The sequence below is a fragment of the Passer domesticus genome, chromosome 2, assembly GCF_036417665.1.
Source record: "Passer domesticus isolate bPasDom1 chromosome 2, bPasDom1.hap1, whole genome shotgun sequence".
Classification (NCBI taxonomy): Eukaryota; Metazoa; Chordata; class Aves; order Passeriformes; family Passeridae; genus Passer; species Passer domesticus.
In genome coordinates, this window is record NC_087475.1 from 21,097,191 (window position 1) to 21,121,912 (window position 24,722).

Sequence of the window (24,722 nt, forward strand, 5' to 3'; positions counted from 1 at the left end):
GCCCATAGGATTATGCAAAGATAACATACCACTGAAAGGAACTCATAATTTATAACCAAACATCACAAAGTGAGAGACCGAACAGTTTTAAATCATCTGAAAACATGACAATTGACTTAATTACTATTTTCATTCTAGATAAGAAACCAGCCAACATCAAAAACATTAAACTCTTAGCTGTCTTCAAACCCAAAGCTCCCCCACTCCCATAATACAATGCCACAATCACCCAAGTGGCAGGAGCCTTTCTGAGACAACAGAAGCAGGAAAGCTCACACCACATTCCCCACCCAGCACGGCACATTACAGCTTTCACTGTCAGGCAACTTACAGCAGTCACTTAACCTCAGCTGCAAAGGAAGTGTAATTAAGAGTCTTATGCTGTTGCTACAAAGTAGTATTCAGTAAGGGTGAGTCTAGTACAGGAGTCTAACACGAGCCTTTTCTACTGCATTTGTTTTTAGTATTTTGCTGTAGGAGCTTTCATATCTAAACAGCAGGAGGCAGAAAACCAATGTAGGCTTCTAACTGAAAAGAAGGAATTGCTTCATTACACAAACCAGTCCTTCACATTTTTGAGAAGCTCTCATTTAGCAGAGGGCTCAGCATTCCCAGAGGGGATCTGTGTAGAGAGACAAGAGGCTGAGCACTCATCAGTCAATGCAGGAGGAGCTCTGCTCTGTGTCTTCCACTTTCCCAGTGGCCACAGCCATACCAGCATCACTTACTGCAGTGGGGGTGGGAATGTGGATCTCCATACTGGCACAAAGTACTTTCTACCTAAAGGGACAAGTACCTCTCTCAGTTTCCTTCTGGCTCTGTTAGCTTGGGGCATACACACTCAAGACTGAAATGTAAAGGCCACATAAAGAATAAGCTGGGCAAAAACCTCCCAAGTCTCATCCCCAGCCTGGACACCTCAGTCCCCCGAGCAATAATACAAACAGGCTATTCCAACAAACCAGAGAGAGGTAACAGTAATGTTAGCTCTTGCATGAAGGTTAAACCACATACACATACACACACATTAACCTGGAGCCTGCCAGTGGAGTCAGTGAGCATTTACGAAAATGAATCATTATGTATAGATGCCTAGCAGAAGAATAACATTTTTGGTTGCCATAAAAAACAACTCCAAACCACTTTCTTCATTTGCCCCATACTCAAGACTTGACTAAATCTGGATAGAGAGATAGAATGATCTGATCCAATGTTGTATCTCAATAAATGAAAGCGATTTCAATAAACGCAATGTGTTTGATTTTTATCTGTCTGATTTACAGTTTCTTGAGAACACTTCAGGCCAACCCAAACAGTGCCACGAGACGCTCCAACTTCAAAACCCCAGACTAGATAAGCTTTGCAAAAATGTATTAGCCAACATTTGAAAAATGTATCATTCATTAAAGACCTGACTTCTGTGCAAAAGTTTCACCATAAAACATAAGCACAGTTATGTAACCAATGATATGTCCTGCACTAACTTGTTGGCAAAGAAGAGCAAATGGAGTGGCTGTTTCTGATTTAATTTAAATTCCTTCTCAAGAACTACAAGCTACACTGGAAAAAGGCCTTCATACCTGACTATGACTCTTCCATAAAAATCCTCACCCTACAAAAACAAACACCGAAAATCAAGGCCACAGTTTTGCAGTCCCTTTAAAGTCACCATATGCAGATACTCCTCCAGAAGAGGCAGTCTCCTTCTTAGGCACTTTGAGTTTTGTCTTCCTGCTCTTTCCAGCATACTAGCAGTAGGAATTGTACAGCCCCACAGAAAACTGATCAAGGACCTGACCTGGCTTGATAATTATATGGCTTAAAGCAATTGGGAAATACTGTCTTTGCATATGACAAAATCCTGTTTATAGGCACAGCTCTTGCCAATACTTTTTAAGCTATGAACTTCATGTGCTGAAACTATGTTTTCATTGAGTATTTGTCTGGCACGTGGCACACGGGAATCCAAAAGCACTTCTGCAATAATCCACAAATAAAGGGTAGTTTCTTCTATCCAGTATAGTTCTGCTTGAGACAATACAATGCTATGAAGTTAGAATGGGGTGCATAGGGCAAGACTGTTGGAAATTCAGGAAAAAAATTGCTGTCTAATGCCACATTTTAATCCATATTCATGTGCACTAACTAATGCATGATGGGTGTCTTCTATGATTTCAGAAACTTTAAAGGTTCAGAGACATCAGCTCCCCTAAGAGAAGGCAGGTGGAAGCCAAGTGGGATATGCTAGGTTATCTCAGATCTCCCAAGATACCTGTGTTTAGACAACCATTAAGCCAACCAAGCTTAGCCAACTTAGAATTAAACCTGAGTTCTCAGTGAACTACAGCTTGACTCAGGACTTCACTTGCACAGAGATGTCTCCCTTCTATTATTTACCTGAACCCTCATCTGAGTCCCATATCCTTTCTTTTTGAAGAGGGTCCAGGACCAGTTAAGCCCTTAAATTGGTTTTACTATTGCAATACTCAGGAGACACTGACAACACAAAACCACAATCTGGACCTGCAATACCAGGGCAATTATTTCACCACTGGCTCATTTTTTTTATGAACTCTATCTGCTCTCACTACTGAGTCAGTACAGCGCACACTGTCCATCAGATAGCAACACACAAAACATATTCCAAAGATGCTACATTAGAGCTCTATGAAACTACTTAGAAATGTTAAAAGATAAATGCAGAGAATAAAGAACCCTCTAAAGAGCCGTGATGGCTGTAGCCTAACAGTCCTTCTATGAAGAGGCACAGCATATAAGCCACTACAAAGAAGTAGAGCTGTCCACTGCCTTGGTCTGAAGAGACAGATGATGGCAACTAGCAATCCAAGAAGCACTGCTGAAGCAAATAGTCCTAAAACCAAAACACGTGTTAAGATGAAAAGAATAATGAATACTGAATGATGAGAGAATGCTTTCTCTCTCTCAAGGGGGAAAAAAAAGGCCTGTCAGAAGACAACTGAAGGTACAAAACCAGCAAGATATTTCACAATGTATATCCCACAGCACATCACTGGTACACTACAACCCGTTTATCATGGCACAAGTCTTGGTTTTTCAATTCTGTCTCTGAAAGCCTGTTAACATTAGCTGTGCCTCAATGGCAGCTATCTGTTTAGTCAGTCATACTAAATACAGCTTAGTTGTTGCACCCAATGTGATAAAGCAAAATGTCACTCTATCTTAACAACCCTTGCATTATCACCTGGCTTTATCACAGAATGAAATACGGTAACAGACACTGCTTGCCAGTCCATCGATCCCACCAGAATTTCTCTCCTGTCCTGCCTGCATGGCAATATATACACTGCAATGAGTTTTCATATCTCATTCTGCCTCTCTAAAAATGTTACCTCTTGCCCCATGAAAATCAGAAATAAATTAATAACAAAGAACATATCCACTCCAATTCTGCAGTAAATAAACAAAGTTATGTTGATGGATGTAGGCCAGTCATAGGTAATAGCAAAAGACATAGGCCCATAACAAAAAAAAAATCTGATTAAATTTATATTTCTTATAGCAGCACAAGGGCCTTTATGCAGAAGGAAAGAATTTTGTGGGGAAGGGCAGGAGGAACGATGCTTTCCCTTCCTTAGTTCAGAAAACAAAAGCCCCTCCTCCATTCTGCTGCACATCAAAAATAAACAATAAAAGGTAATTTTTATGGCTGTATTCTTATTGCTTTATCTATTGCATGCCTCTCCTTGCATACAGGGGATTACCTGCATGGAATTAAAATTACTTCTACTCAAGTCAGCCAGTTAACGTGTTCAGTACTTACACACTGAATTCAATCATCAGAATATCCCAACAGTATAACGAGAACCATCATATTACACAAATGGCAACCATTGCAGAGACAAAAGACAGTATTTTCCAACACTGCTAACAAGGAAATCACAGTCACATTAAAAAAAAGCTCAAAGAAGAATGGTTATTTTGTAAATTTACTAAAAAAACCCCTACATTCCAGTTGCCACTCCTTTGATTTTTTTTTTTATTTAGACCTTTTTGTCCTGATAATGCTGTTGCTATTTTCTTGTTGCTATTACTACTGAAAACAGCTGCTTGCAGCTGAACAAGAATTAGGTAACAGAAGACAAGCTATAAAATGAAACACTTTGTGAATAACAACTAGGTCACCTGGGATTCTCAGGCATTCTCTCACTAAAAAAGAACACATAGCTAGCTCATCTGTAAAGGAAAAAAAAAACATCCTAATCCAGTTATTTAAATTAACTAACATGCACACATTTCAATAGCCATCTTTTCACTCTGAGCCACACTCACCCGCTTGCTTCTAATAGTCACATCCAATTCTCTTACACTCCCAGCTAACAGCTCCTGCTGCTGTGGAAAAGGTCTTCGTGCAAGCCTGTACTCACAGTAACAGGCTTGCCAGGCAAATAACAAGATGAAAAGCTCTCGCACCACCCCTAGCCGAGAGGAACCCTGAGCCTGGCACCCTGAGCCACAACAACGGCACTGCAGCCCTCAGTCCAGAAAACAAGTATTTTCGAAAGGCACTGCTTTCTAATTCCAGTGTGCATGATGCCAACTGTGAAAACAAAAGCTGCTAAAAACAGCGCGCGTGTGCGAGCATATGCACACAGAGCATCTTAGCTGGAATTAACTCACGTTTTCCCCCATTCTCCCAACCCATCAGCAAACAGAGCAGTTGACTGCACTAAGCAAAATAAAATTCTATACCAAGCATTGCATCATTGCTAATTTGCTACTGTAGCTTCTGCTGATAGAGGCAGAGGATGCAGCCTGTGCTCAAAGACCTGAAGAACAAAAGAAATACTGTATGAATTAACACTGCAAATTCCTGTTCACAACTGACAAAAAATGGTAAACAAGGCACACACCTCTAGCCATTTCTTTCATGCTTTAACACTAAAGACAAGACAATCTTACCAGGATTTACAGCTTTTTACCCATATTCACTGGATACGTGAGCTTTGCATCCTTGCAAATGTGCCAGCCAGTTTGAAAGCCTTGCAGAACTGAATCTGTCTCAACCTCTGCGTCTCATTTACTGTAACACACAGGATTTTCAAAGCCATGCCTTACAACAGCTGGCTTGTTTTTGCCTGCTTCCTATGATTGACAAGTTCATACAAGCTCTGTCAACTTTAACCTTGATAAGTGAAGGCTTAGTCTGTATTGTATGTTACATCACCAGAAACTTCTGACCTCAGGGAAAAGATCTCAGAGACTTCAAAGCTTTTCCTTTCCCCCACCCCCACCTCCTGGATTTGCTTATTAAAAAAAAAAATAAAACAAAACCTAAAAGTCCTTTAATTTTCTAAGGGTTTTCATTTGTGAAAATCATTATCTGCAGTTCCACAACTACAGCTCTGCAAGTTTTAACTATTTACAATGACTTTAAAAGATCAGTGTGTCACTAGATTCCTTTCCAAACAACATTCAAATAACCATGTCTTTAATTCTAGAGGAGAGTCTTCATCAACAGCCCTCCAGCCTGAATTTTTTTGCATGTGTTGTGTGCACAGGCGCCCTCTCTTGCAGGAGATTCTGCAGGGAAAGAACTGAATGCTTTCATGCTGCATGAGCACATTGCCACCCCCATGCTCCACCTTTAGAAGGAATCGTGGCTTTCATCAGAGCAAAGCTCAAACTCCTTTCAATTTATCTACATGAACACATTAAAGACTCAATAGAAAAGTCGTGGATAAGGCTTTAATATGTACGAAAAGATAATTTTAAAGATGATCACTTTAAGAGGAAAATGTTATTTAAATTGCACACAAAACCACATAGAGCAGCTAGATATCAGGTAAATAAACCCCCCTAAAATTTTTCTGCCTCCAAAAGCTGCTTATTTGATTTCAAGAAAAAACTCCACATAATACAATACAACTGGTTAACAGACTGCAGCAAGTCTGGCTGGCCCGTACAGAGAAATGGAAGCTATAGCTGCCACATTACTTTTTAGCACAAGATTTCACTCACATTTACTGATATAAACAGTCTCCTGCGTGACAGCAAACCATAACCATGTTGCCTAAGGGCTTATAGCAGAAAGTGAACATTTCACAGGCTAGCTTTTAGTACCAGAGCACCATAAAGCCACTCCATATGTCAGAAAAGCATGAATTGCTACACTGAAGAGACAAATCAGTCACCTATTTCCAATTATGCTTTTCATCGAGTAATTTAAGGAAAAATAAAATCTACAATGAGTCAACACATGATGTTTTTATGACTTTAACCACTGGAGACTACATCTTACGTTAGCTCTAAATCTCCATACACAACTGGTATCATCAACAGGGCTACATGAAGATAGCTGAATTTCAAGCAACGCAACAAAAAATGCATGTCTTTAGATGGTTTTCATTCTAATCCTATTTCCAGGAAAAGCAATAAGATCAAACCAGAATACAAAAATGAACTAATGTGTATGAATTTATCTCTGTTTCTCTCTCCACAAACATTTTTGGGTGTTCATTTACTCACACTCAAGTTCAGAATAATGTCTAGGACTTCTTCCAGCTCCTCATGCTTGGTAATACCTTTAGGGGCAAGGAAGGAGATTTTCTATAAGAAGAAACCACCCTCCAACACTTCCTTCTATCAGCCCATGATGGCCTCACACACCCCTAGCTGTCCCTGCATGCACAGTGAGCAGAAGAGATGTGCCAGGAGCAATTAAAGCAAAAATAACTTGGTAGCAAAAAGCTGCAAGTAGAAAAAAGGGGATATATGAGATAGGATAGCCACCCTCAAGTTTAGAAACAGCCATTCAAAGTTCACCTAATAAAGACAGAGGGAGAGTCCACATTTTAAGGGTGTGGAGAATGCACAAATTGGATGGGGGAGAAACAGGGCTGTATTACTGTAGTACTGTAAACCAAGCACAGGTTTTGGAGGCAGTCCAGCACCCATTTAATGAGCTGCTGGTGAGCCCGAGTGGAGCACCTCACTGATCTGCAGAATGCACACCTGACAGCCGCCGGCTGCCAGGAGAGTGAGGAACGGGGAGGCAGTGGCAGGAGCCTGCAAGTTTTAACAATTTATTTAGCCACAACCAACCTCCAAATCCCAAAATAATGCATTTGTGATGCTTATGAAGATGCCCACACATCTCTCAGCTCAACTAGCCTGGAAGTTTTAAAATGGACTACAAGTGGGACAATTTATCATGCAACTTCTGCCTTGATGCTGAGGCATGAGAAGAATCTGGTCCAAACTTTGCTATTTGAAGAGCTACTCTGTGCCAGTGGCCATATGCATTTAGAGAAATCTTTTTTGAAAGATTAAGAATCCACACAGTGCTATTTAATTTTGAAAAGGACATTTCCATACATGAGATGAATATTTTTTAAGATAACAAGCCAGATGGTACAATGCTAAGAGATAACACGCAACCTAAGATACAATATATGAAACTCAGAGGAAATGTGTAACACCTACCAAAACACCCAACCACCGTTCTTCCTTCCCTCTTCTCTGCCCCCTCCAAAGGCTGAATTAAATAGCAATTAAAAGGAACATCCGCCAGAGAACTTAGGTCCTACTCAAATGAGGAAATCCAGAACTAACCTAGCAAAGCAAATGTATAAGCAAATACAGCAAATAAAGAAATTAAAAAAAAAAAAAAGCTGAGGTACAAATCCTTAGGGGTGTTAGGATTAAAAAAAAAAAGGGGGGAAAAAAAGCACTTCTTCAAACACTGATATCTGCCAAACAGATTATAGGGATGAAAGTACAATAGTAAGAATACAAATAAATAAGGCTGCAGCAAAAAATGGACATGGTCTCCCCTTCACAACTCCACCAGCAAACAGCCTTGCAGGAACTATTCTCAGATGCTGCACACCATTAAGAGTGGGTAGTCATAAGCTACCTGGGCCATATGACAATCACCTAAACTTCCACAGGAAATTGCTGAACTGGGATCTCTGATGCACAGCTACCCACTCCTCTGATACTTGGACAGCTGCTCAAGCACAGTGACATACTCATTGTTAGGGGAGGGAAGTTGTGAGGGTGCTGAAGAGAAAGAATGAGGGAAAGAGAGCCAAGATTAAAAAAAAACAACTCATTATGAATCTGGAGAACTTCAGAATCATAAACCTAACATCTGAAATAAGCAAAAAAGTAGATATTTTATTAAGAGATTCAGCAGCTGCACTAATGAGTAAAATTGACAAAGAATAATTTGGGCATGTGTAGAAAAGATATGTCTTGGATGCACTACCAATCTTAGAAAGACTAACTACACATAGGGACAAGAGTGATCTGGGTGACACAGACTTTGGATTTTTAGATGAGTTAGAAAATTAAATTCTGTCTCACCCGAGGCTCTTAAAAATTTGACTCCCGTGACAGAGAGTCCTCACTCATCTCATCACATCGTTCACATCAGAACTCATTAGACACAGATGACTCACAAAGGGGTGAAAAACTAGGTGGCAGCAGCTGCTGCTGCTATGAGGAATTTATTCAGATATAATAAATGCAAAGTAACCCACAGGAGAGATTTTCCTGTACTTCATCAACCTATACAATGATGTACAACAGAAATTGCTGCTATACAAGAAGGAAAAGCTGAATTTCACAGACTGTTCTATGAACATACAATCTTCATACTTCACAGCAGTGAAAAACTAAACAAAACCCCCAAAATCAAACGAACCTCAAAGACAGGCAAACCAGCAGAGGCTTGACAAGATACCCAGCTGCATGGCTCCTGGTTTGCCCTGGTTTTCTGTTTGCCCCTCCAAGGATCTGCTACTGGTTCACACAGAGAAAAAAAAACCTGTCTAGGTAGACATTTGGCCTGTTTTTAAGCATCAACACCCATCAGCTGCCATCATGTACCAGTGATTCAAGGTTCCGCTGTCTCAGAGTGTGATATTTATATATCTGTTATTAGTCAGTCACATACACTGGTACACTGAAAGTTCATGGCAGTGAAACCTGTACTAATTACAAGTATTCACAGAAACCTCAGGAAGATGAAAGGTTACAGGGGGTTTCTCATATATGAATAGATGCTCACTCTCCTCTATACGCACAGGAAGAGTAGGTTTTTCCCATTTTCAAACAAAATAGAAACTTTTTAACAGCCCAGACTGTACTGTGTCATTGCTATATGTCACACACAATGACATCACTGGCAAAAAAAAAAAAAAAAAAGTCTGAGAAATGCCTAAATGTCTTAAGAATCTGCATCTCATAATAAAGAAATGCTAAGGACACGGACCTGCTGGAGCAAGTCCAGAGGAGTGCCAGGGAGGTGATCAGAGGGATGGAACACCTCTCCTGTGAAGACATGATGAGAGAGTTGGAATTGTTCAGTCTGGAGAAGAGAAAGCTGTGGAGCTTGTTAACACATGCATGAAATGTTTGCCAGAGTAATTTTTCCACTGATTTCTAAGGAAGCAGTTGCACAAGATCATACAATTTCTTCCTCACACAGAAAAGGGGGAAAACATTTTGTTTACATAGCTCTGGTAATGTCTTGGTAAGTCCCTCAATGCCTGAGACATACTTGTCCTGCAATGTTCAGTCAAGGAAAGCAACTCACAGACTGTTAACTGCAACAAAAAATTAGTAACCTCAGGAAGGTCAACAAGGCTAAGCAACAGGCTCTGCCCCTGGGTCAGAGCAATCCCAAGCAGAAGTTCAGGCTGAGAATGGACCAGGACCAGCGGTGGGAAGGAAGACTTGGGTGTGTTTGTGGACAAGAAGTTCAATAATGAATTGACAGTGTGCACTCCCAGCTCTGAAAGCCAAATGGCTACATCAAAAGCAGTCTGGCCAGCAGGTCAGGGGAGGGAAATTCTCCCCCTCTGCTTTTGTGAAACCCACCTTGATTACTGGATTCAGCTCTAGGGTTCCCAAAAGACGAAAAATGTGGCCCTGCTGGAATGTGTCTAGAGGAGGGCCACTACTATGATCACAGGACTGGAACATCTCATTGAGAACAGTCTGAGAGAGTTGGGGCTGTTCAGCCTGGAGAAGAAAAGGCTCCAGCGAGACCTTACAGCACCTTCCCGTACCTAAAGAGGGCTACAAGAAAACTGGAGAGGGACTTTCCACAAAGGCATGTAGTGACAGGACAAGGGGGAATGGCCTTAAGATGGAGGAAAGCAGGTTTAGATTAGGTATTAGAAGGAAACTCTTTACTTTGAGGGTGGTGAGGCACTGAGGCAGGTTGTCCAGAGAAGCTGTGGACTCCCCACGCCTGGAGGTGTCAATGACCGGGCAGGATGGGGCCTGAGTAACCTGGTCTAGTAGAAAGTTCCCTGGCCATGGAAGGAGGGTTGGAACTAGATGATTTTTAAGGTCCCTTCCGAACTGAACTATTCTAGGACTTTATGATTCTTAATAAAGAAGTTTAAAATAGATATGAAACACAGTGCTGACAAAAGTTCTTATTAACTAATTAAGGAAATGGCCCTTTTGCTACATATAAAAACCTCCAAGGCTTCAATTCTTGTATTTCAGTAGCTCAGTTCCTAGTTAAGCTGATCACTATATATTGGTACTTTATTAATTTTTTTGACATCACAGTAAAAGAAACCCAAACAAAATATAGAATTTAAAATTTCTGGAGTTATGAAAAACTGTAGTTTCTGAGAATATTTCCAATGAATAATTTACACCATTGTAAACATGAGGCAACTAATTTGTCCAAATGTGTGTTGTGAATTGTTGGGTTTTTTTCCCCACTGTTAATTAGTCCTCATAGATATGTAAACCCCAACCCCTGTAATGGTCACAAATCAGAAAAAGCTAAGAGGAATAACTATCAATATACACATGTATATTTTTTATGTCTGTATATATATGCACACAAACATCCATATATGCATGATACAAATCAACACATACACAAATAGACCAGTGGTAATTTTTAAATTCTTTTCTATCTCATTCAGTTTAGAAGACATAAGGTCAGTCATATTCCTGTGTTGCTGAAAGTCCTCCTGCTTCTTTGCACAATAATTTGTTGCTCCTCTTGGTGAGCATGGAGCCTAGATATTCACCAGGTGTTGAAAAATCTTCCTTGTAAAGAGCCTAATAAAAAACTTGGGAACATGTCCATAGGCTCCTGTTTCTGGATCATCAAAGATTTTTCTAGAACATTATACTTGGGTATTTAGGACAATTTAAGCATTAAGAAATTATTTATATTATGGTTTTGCACTGTAAAGACTATTCCTCTGTCTTCAAGAGCTCAGCCCAAATGGGAGTAACTACTAAGGCATGAAAACACTGAAAAATATTTTACAGTGTTTAATTAAGAGTTGAGTCACACTGTAGTCCTACACTTGACACGCATATACTCTTGGACTTGACACCTATTAAACGCTGAAATATTTTCTGTAGCTTGTGATCTCAGATATAATTTTTCACTTTTTCAAGTTATGTAACTTTAATAGACATCACAGGAAAAAATTAATAGAGCTAGGAGTCAAATGTTCTTAGAAAGTAAATAAAGGCAATGGCTGTAAACATCTCTGGTAGATGGCAATCTTAAGAATTAAATCATAAAGCATGATTCTTTTGATGCAGAACGACTTATGTGTGCATGTCATACTGCAGGAAGCCAACTGGTCAGAGCATCCATTTCCCTCTTTAACTTCTTGAAAGTCTATTTCAGCTTAGAAATTGTGGGGACTTCTATAAGGAAGGTAATTATATAATCCGTTTAAGTAATTTTAAAAATGAAGAAAGAGAGACGTATTTAAAGAAGCACAGACTTCACATCCATAAAAAGGTAAGCTTTTGTAACTCATTTGAAATATAAAGAGTGGCACAACAAAAATAAAAAAGCAGCACTTTTTTTGTTTTACAGATCAGCCGAATTGTATAATGCTTTTAAGCTGTCCTAAGTTAAGAACATCCATAGAATCACTGCAACCTGTCGGTATAAAAATACTGATCTTGTGTTAGATGACTGCATCCCTGTAAGTTCGTAACAAGAGTGGTTTGGTTCTTCCATAAGAGATGACAATGGCTGCTATGGACCACTATTTTCTCTTCCTACAAAGTAATACCCTAAACTATTAAATACTGCAGTTCAGAAGAACATGGTGCAGCTCTCCTAAAAAGGAAGATGAAACAACCTGAATTCATTGGAAGCACTCAGTAACCTCAGAGCGGAAAAGCAGAGCTCAGAGATGAAGAGGTTCACAAACCATCCTCATCAACTCAACATTCACACACCACCCCCTCCTCCCCAAATTTTTCAAAGTACCGTTAATTTACGTTTTATGATTGTGTGCTAAAAAAGAACAGTCAAGAAAATACTGTAGCAAAATGTTCAGGAAGAAAAAAATATCAAACATCTTCTTTTTTGTTTGTTTGTTTTTAAAAAGCCATTTGCTGTTACAATATTCTAACCCTTTTTCACTCTAGAGTCAGTGCATTTAAAAACACTTGTATTTCCTATTTCTGAGGAAAATAATCAGGGAAGCTGTAAATGGTAGTTATTCAAAATTTATTTCCAGTTAATTTTTTTTCATTTCTCAGAACAATTGAAGGGGAGGGAGGCCAGAAGCACTCTGTAGTATAGGACAGGAAAAAGCACCTGTGGACTCCACAGCACCTCTCAGATTGGGTTCCTGCAAATCTCATGCCCACAAATGCAGAAGGGCCACTCCTGTGTTCAGCCCCATCACACTGACTTTGGTAGCACAAAGGCCACCAGAGCACACAGGTCTCAGCAGCACAAATTAACAGCTGCCAACTATTTAATCCAAACATAAATTTTAAAATAGAGTATCCAAACATAAATTTTAAAATAGAGTATTAAAAATGACCATAAGGAAGATCTCAGATTTGGTTACTATTCATGTTCTAGAATATACCCTGAATTAGGTAGATTTGCTAGTCATTTGCAGATTGCTACATTTTAAAAATAGAAAGCTAAATGTCTTTAGGGCAGCTCAAAAATCATAAAATCAGTCGATGCCATGAGGCCAGTTCCTTTTGAGCACAAGAATGCCTTGTAAAAAAGGAGCACACGGAAATATATATTCTTTCCCATAAGGCAGCCATTCATTATCACGCAGTGGTAGTTCACAACACAGGAATTAAATGCCCAAATGAGGGATTTTAATCAGTTAGTCTTTTGAATACAGAAGGCATATCAAGCCTCTGCATATCAATGTTGAGACAAAGACTGTGCAAAAGACCATTTCACAAAACCTTCTGTAATGCACTAAAATAGCCAAATACCACATCTGAAATAGTATGTCAAAATAAGCTCCAGCTGAAAAAAAAGTTACTGCAGCTGGTGCCCAGTCATGTGATTTTCATGGATTCCATGATTATAAAGCAAGAATTGTGCTGCACAAACACTGCTAAAATGCTGGCGTAGGAGTATTATTCACATGCTTTTGTGACTCGGCTTCGGCGCTGCTAGATGGAAATCATTTCACTTGTCCAGAGATGCTGCCCGCCCCCAGCAGCCCGGCCGCTCCCGGCTCATCCTGCCCGCCTCCCACCCTGTGAGCACTCACACCCTCTGGGCTGCTTGTTTTGGAATCGCTGCCCTAAGTACAAAGGGCTACCAAAAACTAGCAAAATAGGGGGTGGTCTCTTCAGCTAAGCTATAAGCAATGCAAAATGCAATCATATGAACCCACAAATAAATACAAACTTTTTACAAGGTTTTATGGTCACAGCTAGAGCGTATGCTTGATACAGTTCATAATTCCCTCTCCCTTGAGAGATTAATACCACTTACAGAACTGAGGAAAGCCTACAGAGATTCTTTTTTCCTATGCATGGGTTCCCTCTGTTACGAAACCCAGAGCTGTCAGACCTGGCAACAGCAGGGTGTGCACAACCTCAGCTCGGCTCCAGCAGCCGCAGAACCAGCAACTGCTGAAATCACTGCTTACACCACATCGGGGCCAGGATGAGGACAACCCTCAGCATGCTAGACATTTAAAAGATTTTAACTACACTGTGCATACAGTCACACCTTTAAAAAGGGTTTGAAAACATTGTCTATGAATTAAAACATGATTTAACAGAGAAAATCAGAGCTCTTCAAAGAGTAAAACAAACTTTAGTGTCTTCTATTCATGTACTGCACTCTGTAAAGGCACAAAAGAAGCAAAGGCCAATTTACAGCAGTACTATGTTTCAGCAGCATGCTGTTTTTGCCAAGGATAATACTGGAAATCTCTTTAGGAAAACCCCAGGACCCCATCTACCCACGAAAAAAACCCGTAACTATCACACAAATAATTCATGCACACAAATAAGAATCAACTGCCTTTGAACAAACTGTAATATGCTCAACACTCAACAATTTCTTTAAGCTCACACTAGAGTCCCCAAAAATTTCAGTCCCAAATTAGTTCTATCATGCACATTGAAGTAGTTGGGGAGAAGGAGGGAAGTAAGGGAAGAACACACTGCAGAAACTCTGAAATCAGAGCAGAACTTGCAGTTTGAGTCAGGAAAAGATCAGATCAGAGAAATTTGTCAAAAAGATTGGTCAAAACCAAATCTTTTAGAGAGAGAAATGAAGAAAGACTGTACTTACCCTACAGTGCAGTTCCTCTCATCCAGTTTGTTAGAGAAAATACACTCCCCATCTTCATTTAAATCCTCTGCTTGCCTCCTTACTTCAACTGATACTTCCTAAAAGAGGTTTGTAGTACAAATAAGAGACCAAGTCATCATGTTTCAGGCTCCCAGAAAAATCTGTGATTATGGAACCTCTTATTTGTGGGTTTGCTCTGTTCAAATATACATGAAGTCAACAGCATAGCATGCTTTAAGCTTGTTTGGTTTTAAGCAGTACAGCGTGCTCTGTGACCTCCTGCGCTGCACTCCCGACCTGGCTGCGCTCACGTTGCTGCTCTGCTTTGCTGATCTACAGAAGAGCTTAACATTTTTATAAACGTTTGCAACTTCCATTTGGCAAAAACAAACAAAAAAAAAGAGGCACAGAAGTTGCAGAAGAGTTGCTCACATTTTAGGAGATGCAAGTATGCACCAGATTGTGAATCCCCGTGCGAGTACTTGAGTTTCTCAGTAAAACACCAACAGTGCTGTTCCAGAACGTTATTATCTCCCTATCTTCAAACAACCCCACCCAAAGCATAGCTTTGCATTACAAACACTGAACCTACAGGAAATTTAATTGTGCATTAGCACTGGAATAATCTGAATCATATATGCAAAACATCTTTATTTACTTCAGTCTGCTGTAAGCATCTTCAATGCACTTATCACCATATTTTCCAGGTGCCTAAACAGGTGTCTGCTTTTTGCCCCAGGAGGCCTATACTGAACTTAAGAGCACTGACTAATAAACCAGAAATGCATACAGGGAATAGATTGCATGATTTTTTTTTTTCTGCTGGGTAGGCAATTATTTAATAATTCAGTGAATTTAATTTGCAAAGTAACTTCCAGGTGAATATTTTCAGTGCTTTGAATCCCTACCCTAGTAAATTATCCACATAGTTAAGTCTGCACATAGAGTTCAAAAATAACTTTTGCCAAACTTAAAAGACATAAAAAAAGTATGGAAAGACAGTCCACAACTTTAAGAGATCAACATTTTTGTTTCTCTTTGAGCTATTCTCATTCTACTCCATGTCTACACACACACACAGAGGTGACCTGTGTATGTATATATGCTTTGTTTTTATCAAGAGGAGAAAAATAAAGAAAAAGTAACATACAACTACTTTGCTTCAATTCTATTCTTGCAGAAGGCGAAGTTCAACACAGGTTGAACACACTCTGACTCCTTATACCTATCAGGCAGTCTCATAGTAGCTTGAGCAACATCTTTTAACAGAGAACCAAAGAGACTTGGTTTCTCTGTTTACTTCCAGTGCCACCTGCCAACCATTGCCTGGCCCTGCTTGGTTAAAAATTAACGTAATATTTACTTGCAAGTTGAAAGACTTTTGGCATCTCTCTAAGGAATAAATGTATACATCTTAAATCAAGCAAACTGACATAAAACAAAACATTAAGCAGTTTCACTGTTGCTGTGGCTTTAACATTAACAGGCATATTTGTAATCTCTAAACTTTATCAGGCAGAAATTTTGTCCTATGTGATTTTGCATGAAGCAAGTTTAGAAGAAAAGAGGAAATCCACGGAAATTATTAGACCATTAAAAAATTACAGAAAAGTATGTATTATTGACATGTGGAACACTTTTCTTCATAGTTTCAGAGAATTTAAACAGGGAATATAGCCACACCCATGAAAAGATAAGTCTGGGTGAAAATTGCTTTGAACCTTCAAAATCTCTACTATAAAAAAGAGGGTATTAGCAAAGCAATCATGGTTTTTTTTCCACCTGACTACAGCACACAAGAAATTACTTTGATCCAACTGCTCTTGTGCAGCACAAACTTAGATCTTCCTCATTTTACTTAAGACAGCTACTTATAACATTCACTCCTTTACTGAAAAAAGGCAAACACCATATTACATAGTGTTCCTAAATTGGAAATTTTCATTAAAATTCTCTCTTCCCCTCCACTCCTCTACTGTCCTCCACCACACTGGGCAACTTAAAGGAAAATGCAAAAGATACTTGTACCTGTTTGTAGAAATCAGTGGAAGGGGATGATCTGGACCTCTCATGGGTGTATTGTGATTTCCCATGCTGTTCATGGCCTGTATCGAGGATATTATCAGCTGAGTGGTACCTTCCTGAGCCCCTTGGCTCTATTGGCTTCCACTGCTCCTTCCACGATGCCTCATACTCTGCAAAGGTTCCCAGGCGCAGTGGCTGTGCAGATTTCCCAATCCTCTCAGCAGCCCTATTGCTGCTGCTGTGCTGGACACTGTCTTTTGAAGCATGAGCAGTTTCAAGTCCAACAGAGGCTACCCGACCTCTTCTCTCATACCAGAGCTCCTCTCCCTCTTGTGCTTTCCTATCTGGCCTCGCAGGCTGTCCCTCTGCTAGACAATGGGGACCTGGTTTCTGTGATGATTTTCTAAATGAAGGCTTACTTGTTTCTTCAAAAAATTTCCACCTGTCTGCAAATGAGCCCAGGGCTTCTTCTGATATGTTTGGATGGCAATGAGCATGGCATTCATCCTCTGACATGCCCACCTCATTCATCTTTTCTGGTTCTGAGTATGACTTCAGTTTTTGCTCTGTTGTGAACCTCTTTCTGGCTCCAATCCGAGAAACGTGATGAGTGCCACTCCCTGTAGGGTTTGGTTTGGCTTGTGTAGCCTCAAGGAATCCAGAGACATCTTCAGAAGCCAAAGCCAGTAATGAAGAGTTGTAACTACCAGTTTTCCGCTCAGGGGACCTGGGGAGATACTCAGCAGGGCTGGGCTCCAAGTCCCGACGTTTGAAGGATGTTGCGCTCAGAACCCTGGCCTGGGCTTCCTTGAGGTGATCTTTATAGGTGCTGGTAAAGTTTGTGTCAGGAGACATGATGACATTGTCACTTGAATCTGGTTTCCAGGTCTCACTGCATTCCTCTGTTTCAGATGACCCTACTAGTGTAGCAGTACTTCTACTTTTCTGTAGCTTTGCTCTTCTCATTTGGATCTCATTTCTGAGGGTTGTTGCAAAACGATCACTCCTTCGTGCCTGTTTAGACAGGTGAGTATCAAATGAGGTCTGTCGTTCTGATACCTCTTCTGGGTTGTTGTCAGACTGTTTTTTCCCTTCCTGAGCTAAAGAGTGCAACATTGGCGTCTTCTGAGGAGATATCTTGCTGCTCTCATCTTTTCCCCACCTAAAATCTTTCTGAGCAGATCTGTTTTCAGTGGTAGGGACATAGCCCTTTACATACTCCTGCTGACCATGCCTAGTTTCACTTTCCTCAGAGGTGTTCTCACAGCTTTTCTTATGTCCAGATTTTTCAGTATGATTAGGTTTTTTAGATTCTTCTACTACAGCACACCTAGCATCTCCCTCTCTGTCCACTGGGTAATGACTACTGTTCTCACACCTTGTCAGTGAAGATTCAATAGATTGTTGAGGTAGATAGTATTTTGGGTTTGGGGCCATTGTAATAACTGCAGAATTTTCATGAGGTCCAAGTGACAAATCAGTTCCCACTGCAGGTTTCCAGCTGTCATCCTTGAGTTGTAGTGGCTTTGAGCTTCCCTGAGCAGGCTGTTTTGCTGTCACACAATAATATCGACTTTGTCCACTGTTGTCCACTTTCTGTTCAGCAGCACTGTTCAAAGAGGAAGTGCTGAGCAGACTGGCTTGGTTTGGACTGTAGCCATGAAAATGATCTGTAGTTAACTCCTGAATGCCACTGTAGGACAGATAATGTTGCTGATCTTTAGGTGCAGCTAAGATTCTTGCACTGGGATAAAAGGTGCTTTCATCACTATACTGGTGCTGGTGGTGGTAAGAGTAAGCAGACTGTGCAAACCTAATGTCGGTGCTGGACAAGGATGGCTGCAGTTTGTTCACAGTTCCTGCATTACTACTGTACCTTTCACCAGCTGAAGAAAAAGTGTGTTCTGGACTGAGATCAGATTTGTAATTTGAGCTGCTGATCCTCCTGTCACATGCTCTGGAGGGCCGTCGCTGCTGCTCTGCAGTTTCCAAACTCCAGTCACTCCTGGGCTGAGATCGGTTCAGGGCTGTAAAGTGCTGCGTGCTGGCACCCTCTGAGTACATAGGGCCCTGGGCTTTCTCATGGCCCTTGGTGGCAGCAAAGCTGTCACTACGAAGGGGTGGAGGTGGAGGGGGAGGAGATGAAGACTTCTTCTTATCAGGAACGTACCAGACAGGTCCAAAACTGGACCTTCCCGAGCTAGGGAGCTTGCCATCTGGCTGTTCCTCTGTTCTAGGACTTTTGTTGTTCTCATATTGGATGGGAGCTGGCAAATACCCAGGCTTGTCCTCTGTTCCACTGCTGTCGTTCAAAAACTGGCCAGACTTGCTTCCATGCTTAGCAGTCTCCCAGGGCCCCACTTTGTAAAGCATGTTCTCTGTTGAAGAAGTGTCTGCATTGGACAGAGTGTGGTCAGGGGTGCTAGAACTTGTGGAGAAAGACCCATAGGCTGAATCCCGTTTACTTTGGCTCCCTAGATGATCAATGCTACTGTTAGACCTTGCAGAAGAAAGTCTTCCATACTGGGCTACTTGGGGAGTGTGGTCCCAGCTGTCCATACTTCCCAAAGAGCTGAATTGGTCAGAAGTGCGATACAGACTTGACTGATCCCATGAGTTTGACAGGTCATAAGAAGAACAACTACTGAAGGAAACAAAACAAAAAAAAAGTGTCAGAATAAATATCAAAAATGTCAAATAATGCCACAACATAATTATAACCATCCATTTTAATAATATTGGTTAAATCCATCTGCACAGCAGTTAAAGACAAACAATCTAACAAAACAAAATTTGAACACCAAGTCAGGGCTCCAACTTCAAACTCCACCACCAGTTCAAAGCTTGAAAACTTAGTAACTACCTCAGCTTCCCTATGTAAGTTTGCCAGTAAGTAATATGCATTTATCTCCTTGAAGGGTTCCTTGTCCCCCTGCAAATTTTTGATTTTGCTGACTTTGCTTTTAGAAAAAATTAGTTTGAGATCCATCCCTCTTTCCTGGGACAAACACCAACTTATTTTTCAGCTTATTTTCCAGGTACCCTGATTCTTCCAGCTGTTAAACTCACATACTTTCTCTCTTCATTGCTCAAATATGACTCTAGATTTCTTCAGCCCATGATGTTATTCCCTTGTCAATAAGTTACTCCAATAAAGTTATATCCACATCTGCCTATTTGTTTGGTGTTTTAACTTTTAAGCAGAGACACACTAAATGCATTTGTCTCAAATACCACCTGCACATGCACCTTAGCAGTGTGGTTTCAAACCACTCTCAAGCTGACACTCTTAAAACAACATTCCATTCCACCCAGTTCCACAAGATTGGCAGGAAAACGTCACGAGGAAATGCCAAAGCAACAAGCTCTGCACGGCCTAATAAACTTCTAACTTTCCTTCAAGATTCATTGCTGCCACCAGTTTCTCCCCACCATTCTTTCCTCCATAAAAACATCATCTTTGACAAAGTACTTTCTTCAGGTCTTTTGCTAAGGACACTATTCCGAAATCCTGCTGCTTCTGTTACCTTCTTATCCCATGAGTTTTGTTTCACTTCCTTTCATTTATTTTCTCTCTCACAGTACCCACCTCCAGTCAATCCAACACACTGAGGCTGAGATGACAGTCTTGCCAATTATTCTCATCACATCTCCCTATTTGAACTTCACTGGCAGCTCCTCCTGCTTTTATATACCAAATTCAAATTCTTGTCTTTGCATGCAAAGCCCCTTGGTAGAAATCCCAGAATTATTCCACTTCCCTGTAGCTATAATTATATGAAGCATCTATCAAATCTTGGGCTGTAAAGAGACCTGTGAAAGCTAGCAATGAAATTAGATCAATCCACATTAAAAAAAATACAAAGAGAGATATAGGTCTTTTTTTCTGTCAAAAATACTGCAAAGATCAACTCAACAGTTCTTTGGAATTCAGTACTAACAGAATTTGGTTTTTCCCCCCTCTACTACTACAGCCTTTTAAACTCCTTTTCTTATACAACATGGTCAAAAGCAATTTATATGAAATAAGATATGCTTTATGCTTATTTTCTAAAAGCATTTTATTTACAAGATACACTAACAATGGCCTCATCTTGTGAGGTTTTGTGTTCTTTCATTCATTTATTTCCAGCATTTAAAACATCTTGCTGAATCTTTAAAAAGGTCTGAATTGTCATCTTAAGTGATACTGTGTTGCATGTAAAAAGTATCATGGTCATTACTAGGATTTTTTGGTCAAAGAATAATGTAAACCAGATATTACTAAGAATTGCTGATATTCCCACTCCCTTGAGCACTAAGGAGATCATAGAACCATTAAGGTTGGAAAAGACCTTTAAGTTCATAAAATCCAAACAGATACTTGCATTAATTAAAAGAAACATGCCACTTGTGCAGGAAAGTCTCAGTTTACAGGTCTCATGTAAATCTACTGGTATCCAATATGAAGCAGAGATATCTCTGGAGGTCAAAGCCCTGCTAGAAAATGCCTAATGGAAACCCAGCAGAAACAGCAAGCACTTTAAAGAAGGACAGGAAGGTTTCTAATGGCATGTTGCTGCAAAGCATGGCCTTCTGTGGTCCTAAACTGCAGGGCAATCCTCCTGTGAACCCTGACATGGAACAGAGTACAGAAGCTAGTTCTGCCTCAGCCTGGCTGGGATCCCAGGATAACCTTCTCTCAATGGCTGTTTTAGAGCAGATTAATAGAAGCACCTATGCTGCTGGTCAAAGTCAGGTAGGTGAAGTCCAGGAATAATCTACAAACACCACAAACACCACCCTTTGGCCACATTGGCCAGTAAACACCCTTCCCAACCCTGGGGCATGAGCTTCTGCTCCTTGACCCTTACAGAAATTATCTCCTCTCAGCAACTGGATGGGATTACAAATCAGATGAATCTGACCCTAACTGCCCCAAAACCTCAGTTTAGGATGTTCTTCTCAAAGTACATTGTCCCACAGCCGCACCTGTAATACCAGAATGAAGCAGAAGAGGTGATTGGGTTCATCTGCACAACAGGGGCACAGAAAAAAACCCAAGGGCTCCTCTGTTATAGTATACCCTACTGCAAGAAAATGCAGCATTTGAACTTTCAGCAACTTAAGATAGTTCAGTTACACTCCTCCCTGAAAAGTGCACTCAGCCTTAGTTTAGGATGGGCCAGGAAAAAAGTCTGCACAATGTTAAGACACGACTTCTGCAAAAAAGACAGAAGACTCACAGAGAGAAATGAAGGCACCAAAAACTTTACAAGTTCCAGCTCTCTAGCCTTGCATGAGAGGCATCCAGACCTAGCCTAGTGCTCCCAAAATAACTTACAATTTTTGCCTTAAAGTCACATGATAAAAACCCCATACATATTGCACTGGATGTGGAGGGCTGGATTCCAGGACCACCCTCTCTCCTATATACTGGTACAGCCTTTTCTGGGCTGTCTTCCTCTAGCTTCATCCACCTTTTCAAATGTTCAAATTCATCAGGCCGGCAAAAAGAAAGCCCCAGCATAAACCAACTGACCAAAAAAACCCTAAAGCAAATCAAACTGCCCATACCTTAACCTAGCAGTAGACAGTATGGACAGTCCTCAAGGGGCTGTTTTGGCCAGCTGTGCCCTACTCCATCAACACAAATAAGTGTTTTGAGTGCCCCCTCTCCCCACAAACTCTCCGTGTTTTAGTGAATTTTCACGCTCACAGAGAGAATGCAGGTAGGCACATTGAGAAGAGATTTTAGGCTTTGAATACCCATCTCAGATGCTTAGCTCAAGGAAGGACACAAAATTCCAGAAACAGCCCAGGGATGGGATGCCTGGCCTAGAAATATCCCCTCCTCGGGCTATTTCCATTCTCTCCTTGCATACTGCTGCTTTCAGCTACTGATTGCTGTGCCTTCCGATCAGCTGAGCTTTTTGTGAAATGTACTTGTAAAGTGGGGAATCTCTGAGGCTGCTCACCTCTTTTGGTAGATCAGCAAGCCCAAAGTACCCCACTCTGCAACTGAGATCCCCAAAGTATCAAAGTCCTTGGGCTGCCACGATGGGAATGTTGAGTATCCTCCAGCAGCAGCACTGTAAAAGCAGTTCTGCCACTGAAAGTGTCTTGGACAACAGACACCAGGTTGTGTTATCACAAATCTCCCAAAGATATTGTCTTTTAAGTGGGCAGCACAGGTAGCCAAGGGGTTTAGGATGGCAGTGACCTGGGAACTGTGGTATGAGATTGTGCTAAGGCCACTAAGGCCACATTCAGCAGCATGTGAGAAAGAATCTCTTATTTTTATTAGTATTAGTGTCTGCCAGCAGTTGTGGCTATTTCTGATATGTGAGGGGAGAGAACTGCTCTATTCCTATCCCCTCTTCCTTTACATGCACAATTCCCTGACCAAACCTCATTTCAAACTGGCATGGAACCATTTTTTTCTCTTTTTAAAGTATTGGGACACACCCAGCTCCTATCAAAACACACCTTGAGACACATCTTGTAGTATTTTACTTTCACAAGGTACAAGGACAACCACCAGGAAGAGCAGGAAGCATATAATGATTTACAGCTTAGTATAGAATTTACTATATTAATAGCAGAAATACTCTTTAGCTATAGTATTGCAATGAGGAACCCTACAAAAGATTTTAGAAATTTCAGAATTTTGTTTCTATGTACAAGGACTTTTACTGTCTTAAAATCTATAAATCTAAATCAACCCATCTACATGATATTTAAATACAAACTTTAAATCAGTGTAAACCAGCATAAATTGTAATCAAAGGTTCTAAAACTTCTACTAATAAAGTATTACAAAAGACATTTTTAAAAACCCCTTTCTGTCAACTTTATTCAAGGGCAGACAGCAACTTAGCTCAAAAACAGTACGGAGCTCCCAAAGAAAACAATGTAAAAACATTGTGAATGTTCATCTAAATGTAAAAATTAGATTAAAAAATAAAATACTGAAGTATTAATATTCTTTTGCTTTGACTACCACAAAATATTAACCTCAAGAAGTAATGATTCAGCAGAGAATGTACAGCACCAAGTATAGAAAACCAAAGTCTACTTCCCAAACCGGGACTGCACACCAGACTAATTTTCTGTAATGCTCAGTGTAACTATGGCCCAATGGGAACAGAAAAGGAAAAAGTAACAAAAGACCAAAAAAAACAAACAAAAAACCCCACACCAACAAATCAAAGAAAACCCCACCCCCTCCCTCCCAAAAACCAATAAAATGTTTCATGAAAATCGTAAAGAATGTCACCTAGGAGCAGGAAACAAACAAGAACCTGTGACCAGACAGAAAACAGGCGTTACCTAAAGGTTTAGAGTTTCACAGCTAAAACTGCCTGGGTGCCAGCCTTTCTCCATTAATATTGAATGTGATCTAACAAATATTAAAGTGCTTTAAACAGTGACTGAAAATCATCGGTCTTATTACCTCTCTAGACAAGCAAGATCACAGATGCAGGGAAGGATTACAGAAAGACAGTTTAATTAAACCAATAATACCTTAAAAAACAACAGTAAAGCATTCTGCACCCGCTCTTTAGAAAAAGCCCTTTTAACTGTTTGAAACAGTATTTTTATTTTCTTTTCCCTTTCCTCTTTCACTTTATGAATGTTAATTTTGATGGTTACTTCGCCTTAGGATTTTACCAGTGGGCATTGAAAGGAAATGCAGAGCAAGAAGCATAACCTTGTGACTGCCTTTAAAGCTAGTTTCTTACCTTTCAATCACATGCACATATCACAAACTGTTTCAGAAATCCACTCATCCACACGTCAAACTTCCCCAACTCCCCCTTCACTCACTGCAAGGACAGGCAACTCTAAAGAAGTGTAACACCACGATTCTGCGTTGGTTGTTTTTAAAAACAAAACCCTCAGCAACATGACCTGCACTGCTGTAGCCTCGCTGTGAGGAGCTGAATGTGTGAAACTGAAGCAGAGACTCACCTTGCATGGTAGCTCGAGTGCCAGGAGGCGCAGGCATTAGACGACGCAAGGTGTGACGTGGCTGCCTCCGGTTGACTTTCCGTAAATTTGGTTGCGTGCCAGGAGTGCGGCCTGCAGGCTAGGTCATTCCTTCTGAAAACAACAGAGGCAGAGGGTGCTACTTAATGCAAACAGTTCA

At 40.5% G+C, this 24,722-nt stretch overlaps 1 protein-coding gene across 4 annotated transcripts in view; it reads right to left on the reverse strand.

The window, feature by feature from the left end:
- Positions 1–24,722, reverse strand: part of SHROOM2 (shroom family member 2) — a 116,144-nt gene that overhangs the window by 19,777 nt on the left and 71,645 nt on the right. For 3 of the 4 annotated variants that reach the window (XM_064407732.1, XM_064407729.1, XM_064407731.1), the window contains 3 exons: positions 24,545–24,676; positions 16,595–19,235; positions 14,567–14,664 (listed from right to left, as the gene is read on the reverse strand). In XM_064407732.1, coding sequence (XP_064263802.1) covers positions 14,567–14,664; positions 16,595–19,150 — 2,654 coding nt within the window. In that variant the 5' untranslated portion in view covers positions 19,151–19,235; positions 24,545–24,676. The remainder of the gene's footprint in view (positions 1–14,566; positions 14,665–16,594; positions 19,236–24,544; positions 24,677–24,722) is intronic. The other variant, XM_064407730.1, reaches the window with a different exon arrangement.